Source organism: Ambystoma mexicanum, chromosome 7q (genome assembly GCF_040938575.1).
Source record: "Ambystoma mexicanum isolate Mex_15411 chromosome 7q, UKY_AmexF1_1, whole genome shotgun sequence".
NCBI classification, from domain to species: Eukaryota; Metazoa; Chordata; class Amphibia; order Caudata; family Ambystomatidae; genus Ambystoma; species Ambystoma mexicanum.
The window spans coordinates 518,388,921-518,395,401 of NC_090941.1; the positions used below are offsets into that span (position 1 = coordinate 518,388,921).

The 6,481-nt window shown below is 44.7% G+C and overlaps 1 protein-coding gene across 3 annotated transcripts in view; it reads left to right on the forward strand.

Moving 5' to 3' along the window:
* RUBCNL (rubicon like autophagy enhancer) overlaps positions 1–6,135 on the forward strand; it is a 166,299-nt gene extending 160,164 nt beyond the window's left edge. For all 3 annotated transcript variants that reach the window (XM_069639061.1, XM_069639060.1, XM_069639059.1), the window contains exon 15: positions 5,539–6,135. In XM_069639061.1, coding sequence (XP_069495162.1) covers positions 5,539–5,699 — 161 coding nt within the window. In that variant the 3' untranslated portion in view covers positions 5,700–6,135. The remainder of the gene's footprint in view (positions 1–5,538) is intronic.
* The last annotated feature ends 346 nt before the right edge of the window (positions 6,136–6,481 follow it).

Here is a 6,481-nt window from a genome sequence, read left to right on the forward strand (position 1 = left end):
GTCAAGTAGAGTCGCTAGCAAACCTGCATGCTAACGCAAAAATAGGTGACCTACCACTTTAGATGGCAACAACCTTTAGTAGGCATTATACACTGTAAATGGCTGCAATGATGGAACAAAAGGTCATTAACAGATGCACAATCCTTGGGTAGGTGAGCGATACTATAGCAACATTGTAGAAGTCAATTTCTTGCTTTGCTACAATTCAATGTTACAAGTAGATGTTCTTATTAAGCACTTTTTTTGTAAAAAGTCAATCTAGAAATGTTCAAAAGGGTCCTCCAGCTATGGCGGGATGTAGACCAGCCCCCGGACCATAGATCATGAAACAGCTTATTCCTGATGCATGCTTCACTGCCTTTGACCTGGTAATGTAGCTACTTTTAATTGAGGGACTTTACCCTCAATGCAAGTCAATGGTGGTATGACTGCTTAAAGCGATATAAGGTATCTCTGCCCCCAGTCCCCGACTTGCATCACAATTCGACAGAAAATCGGTGGTGATGAGTCTCAACATAGGCTTTGCCTTAGGAGCCTTGCGGACTGAGGGCTCAAGGATTCCATCAAATGTTCAAAAAGGCCCCATCTCAGGGCAGGGTGAAGATGGCTAGTATTCAGTTCCATCAGCACAGGAAGACTTCCCGGGAGCAGCACATGTCGGTGGGCATTGGTGTGACCAATTGGCTCGGCAGGTCTGCTGGAGCAGCTTGGATAAACCTCTGGTTCCTGTAGGCCTTCCTTGTTGTGAGACAGCGGGAGCAGTTGTTGAGGTCCCAGCAGAGTTCTGAGGATGTCTGCAAAGTTTCGAGTGATGAGGTAGGATTGGACCCATGCTTTTTCTCGGAGAGGAACCCAAATGCAGGCCATGCTCGGGCCTTAGAAACATGATGGATGCAAAGCAAGGGTTCTGACTCTGGAACCACTATTCCAGAAGAGAGAGGCACCAGGCTCTGTGCTTCCCAGTCTATTTCAAGGCAGAGGTGTGAAATAGTGGTTGGCGCGCCAAATGCTGGTCACAGCAGCATTCCTCCAGTGAGTGTTTGGTGGTCCTTCGGGTTCAGGTACTTGCGTCGTGTGGTAGACTATCTGGAAAATCTCCAAATCTCCTCCTTTTTATACATATTCCTTTTAGGGGGCACCCCAGTCCACCTATGAAGGGGACCTGCAACATTTAAACCAGTGAAAGCTGTCCAATCTGGGCAGCCTGCCACCTCACAATCTCCCTAGCAACAGGGCATACCCTTGCTCAAGTGTGGTTTGGGGCCAGCCTGTCCTAAATCCCACTTTCTGCCAGTTTACACACAAATCAGACTTTCAGTCCACAGGTAGATTGTTGCGCAAGTGCATGCCCTTTAATATCGGGACTTTTCCCATGAGGAACAGCCAATATAAGTATATGGTACCTGGAAAAAGCATTATGCCGGTTCCAAATAAAGGAAGGGTGCACTGCTGAAAGGGGAAACGGTTCACTGTCTCCAGCCTATTCGGTACACATCACAAAAGCAACTGGGGTACAAAGAGACCGGGTCCCTAATGCACTCCACTGAAGATGCCTTTTGCTACACTATAAAAATAAAGGTGAAAAATAAGGGGCGACTCATTCCCTGCCCTGGAAGGCATAGGGTTTGACCATTGCACGCCAAACAAAATGAGCAGCAGGGCAGTGAGGCAAAAAGGCCTCTCGCCCCAAAAATCCGTTGGTTGCCAGACAAAGCAGATAATGCCAGGGGAATCCATAAAGGTCAATGGTGGGAATTGGCACAAAAAACGTACATATATCCGGTTCATTTTTGGGTTGGTTGGTTGAATTGTCTATAGTTTCTTTCTTGGCTCTGATTCGGTGGTGCATGTCTTCTGAACATGACTGGTGTTCACCAATAGGAGTAACCACCAAACAAGCTCTCCTTCTGGCCTTTATTTAATGGTTTTGAGCCACTCCATTGCGTCCTCTTGTGGCCACTTGTCTGATCCCGATGCTGCTGGGTATACAAAGGTGAGGGAAGAGGTCGAGCACTTTGCACCGTGTTACTTTGTTCCCCTTTTTTTATGGTGGATTGAATGTAAAACCTTCCTCGAGAGCTGCCTCCTTTTGGAAACTTTTTGTTAGTTTTTGCCAAGGGTACACCCCTTATAGAAACCTCCACCCATCTCTTCCCCTTATACAGTGTCATATCCTCTGACTCCACTTCATGCAGTCGCTCTCCCTAGTACTAATATTCGCATAACCCTTTCTCTCCCATGAGCGTGGCCCTTTTGTTGGTGTCCTGTGCTGCCTGCTTTCAGGTAAACATGTGGCGTTCTACGGAGCTATGGCCCGGTGTTTCTGGATCTTGATGCTTTCTCCTTCGTAACGACCTTACTGTGCAGTAACAATGCAGGGGGTGGTCTGTGTCTTATGCCTTCTCCCTTGCCTTCTGTTGCGATGTATGAGGCTCTGCAGCTCTGCAAACGGCTGCTACCGGCTCAAGTTGCATGAGCCTGCTGCTTCTTACCACAACCTCGGGACCCCTCTCGTTGATGTTACCAGGACCGGAAAGGGAACCCATTGTTGGGTAAGAAATAGTGCAGCCCAACTGGTGTGGGCCTACACAAGACTTCTCTCCTTGGTATTAGGTAAACCACCTTTTAGGCCTGTACTACACAAGTTGGTAGTGTGAGTGAGCAGCCAGGCTTATCTTGAGAGGAGTAATGTGAGCTGTAGATCTGTGCAATGAAACTAGTAAATAAAAGTATCCAATTAAACACTTGCACACTTGAAGGTATAATTTATTTATACACAGATATTTAAAGAATTCTTTAAAAAGCAGTAATTAGCTGTAACATTAATCCCAAAGGTAGGATTTGATTCAAAAAGTGAACAATAAAGCAGGTGAAGTAATTCATTCACAAACATATTCCACCACCCGGAGGTGATGCCATTTGAGGTCAGTATAGCATTTAAATAGTATCACCTTTGCAATATTGAGTTTATCAGGAAGGAACGGTTAGGCTTAGATCAGAACAGACCCATAGATTGTAAGAACGGTAGATTCTCCCAAAGGAATGTAGACAGTCCATTATCCCAGCATTAAAGTGTTCAACATTTAAGACCTGAAAGGGAACAAGCACTGACAAATCCAATAGGTTCAGAAGGAGGCCTTTAGGGAGCCAGGACAGCCAATGTCAGGCCAAAGTCAAAGTTCTGTTGCTCTTCTTAGAAAAATGTTCTTAAATTGTCGGTGTTCAAAAGAGAAATCACAGAAACTCGAGGAGTCTTCTTTAGAAAGCACAGGCTGTAAGGCCAATGCAGGTAAGTTGAGTTCAAGTTAGTATAGGGTTAAATCGCACACCCAAAGGTAGGAAGCACCCCAAATGTCAGAAGGATAAAATACCCTAAGCCCCAGTGTTCCAGCTGGTTGCCTTCACGATGCAATGCAGTAGACCCTTGTTCCTGGTCCTTGGTCGTTGGTGACGAAATGGACGACTTCTGGCTGGCTCCTCTGGCAGCACTCGAGAGAGGGACTCGGCATGCAATGGATTTCTGTTGATTCAGCAGTGCTTTGTGGTTTTGACACATTTTTCTCAGCGCAAATGAAGAACAAAAAGCTCTGGTTAGGATTTCCTTGACTCTGGTGAGGAGACTCTGGATGCAGATTTCTTGCTTCTGTAGCATCCTCTGGATGCCCACGAAGATCTGTCCGGATTCCGACTTGTGAAGACCATGCACTCACAAGTGGTTGAGGTACCCCGGGTGTTGGGGAGAATTCTCCCTTCTACCATAGAGACCCCCAGCTCTTCTTGCTGGACTTTAGGACTTTTCATTTTTATCCTGGAGAGAGTGAGACCTTTTTCCCACTCTCAAATTTTTCATTGATTTGAACAGTTTCTTTTGGTTTTGGAGTCTAACAAACGGCACAGGCATCATCTTTTTACATTGTGACACACTGCACCTTCAGTGCAGTAGTACAGGGATGTCTTTCTGATTTCCCAAAGGTTTAAATACATTCTCTTGGTTAAACTACGGTTTCCAAGAGCAGTGATGTGAAATTGACTTTACTTGCATTTGTAACTTTCTAGACCCAGCACACACTATTTTAGAATAGGTTGCTGGAGGGGTTACTTAGTATCCCCTTTTTGTCTAGTTTCTCATTTTTGTTACCTTAACTACAATTTAACAGTTGGTGGCAGTGGTTTACCTTTTGCTACCATTGAGAGTTTCTATTGTGGGCTGCAATTGCAGCTGCAGTAAAGCACCCATGAGTGCCCTTTTCGTCAAAATTGCCCGGTCTTGTGTTTTCGCCTTTTCTTGTTGGAAAGATCCTTGAGACTTGCTCTGCGCGCCATTCCCGTTTGGTCCCTTGTTTGTTTTGTCTTTGGCAGGATTCACTGGTGAAGCGGCTCTTCCCTGTCCATGGGGTCAGCACAGCTGCAGGGCTTCACCTGGCACTTTGCGGTCTACGAGGGTGCTGCTGGTGTCTTTAGTCTTTTGCTTCGGATTCTGTCCTCCAGTGGTCGACTCTGCTTCTAGTCCCAAAAGCCTCACTTTGTATGCAAGTTCCCATTCATTCACAGCTCTAGGCTGTCAATCGCACAGTAAGGTGGCTGGCCTCAAGGACAGTCAGCCAGCCAATAGGAACTGGTTTCACTCAGGCACACCTAGAGACAAAGGACAATAAAAGTTGTGGGACACTCCCTCACTTCCTGCTTTTCCAGACATACAAAACCCTCTGCGGGCTTCAGGGCTAAAGCCCGCCAAAGGCAAACTACACAAAGGACTCAAACCTGATGCAAAGCCTAGAAGAAATGGCAAAAAAAGAAGACTGGGGCAATTGTCGGAAAATGTTCACTTTTGTGTGCAGCACTGCAGCTGAAGTAGATAGATACATGTAGATAGATACATGCCACTAGATAGTAAAAAAAAAAACACTGCCACCAGCCATTCACTGCGTTAGTGTAACAGAATGTTACATGAGGAATGGGTAAAAATAATTACTAGGAAATCCCTCCCACCCCCGACCCCACCCCCTCAACCGTCTTCTCCCCCACCCCACCAACACTCCACATAGGGTGATGTGTGCTGGACCCATAAAGTAAAGGTAAGTAAGACAGGGGTCATCTTACTCTTCTTGGGAACAGTTCTTCACCCAAGAAAATGTAGTAAAACATAGGAACATAGAAAATCATAGTCAGGAAAACACATGAGTGAGAAAAAGGGCCCCTTTCTCTCAGGAGTAAAAGTCTTCAGTCCAGCAAAAGAGCTGGGGGGTCTCTAAGGGTAAAGGGAATTGGCACAGAAATGAAAATTCTCCATAACATCGGACCACCCCCACCTCATCCCCCAGAATATTTGTGGGAGGTCGTCTCTCTCCTGGAAAACCATGAGCACTCTCCTACACCCCATGCATGTGAATTTCATGATTTGAGACCTCTCACAATCTGGGAAGACTGAAGTGGGGGCTGGAGGGCGGTTTAAAACAAGAATTCTGAGTATGTGTTTTTTTCTATTTGAAAACATGGAATTCTTTATTTAATTTTTCATCATTCATTTTTGTTCCCTAGACTGCAAAGCCTGCTTCCACAAGCGATGCTTCAAGCAAGATAGAACTTGCCCAAAATGTCAGCGGATACAGGCCAGAAAGCAACTTCTGAGGGCACCTATTCTTTCTGAGGAAGGACTGTTTGACACAACAGGGGATTTGAACCCTCGAACTGGCCATTAACAATGGAAGTCCGTTCTGTACCTTCTAATCTTATGTGTGATAGTGTTGTTTTAAACATTCTTTGGCACATGGGAATCTTTTAATGTGGGTATTTTAGCCAATGGCAAGGCTTTAATAACAAATGTGTACATTTGTAAAGAACATTTTTTTAAAAACCATTTTTTTAGATTGTTTTTAAAGTATTTTCCACACATGCTCCCTACCTGGGAAAATGTGCTCTTGTTTACTTGAATGTTTCACAACCGGTGAGTTGAAGCAATAATGAAGTCATTGTTTCAGAACTGCTGCTAATAGTTATGACACTTTGTTTATTTAAACTATTCTTGTCTGAAACATGTTTTTGGAATATATTAAGTTAAACTTGTTTTAAAGCTGTTGGAAGTGAGAAAAAGAAAAACAACCTGTTGACCAGCTTATTATAAAAAAAAGAAAATTATCCTTTTGACTCATTTGTTCAATTATTGGTCCACGTGCCAAGAACAACCTTAAGTTCAGCAAGCCTGCAGTAGAGCTGCTAATAAAAATGCAGCAGAAGATACTGTGAGGCTGCTGAACTGTCCCACCTACCAAATAATGTGGACTGTAAAAATCCAGCCACAAGCATATGTCGACTAAACTTTGTTTGCTACCTGTTTTGAAGTTCTAGGTAACAAAAAGAAAATGGCACTTTGGACAGGCGGTGCGAAAGGGGGGGGGGGGCAGATTGGATTTAGCATAGAAAGAAAGAGCTCCCAGTGAAGTGGGAGTGATTGTGGACAAAAAGCTGACCATGAGCCATACCA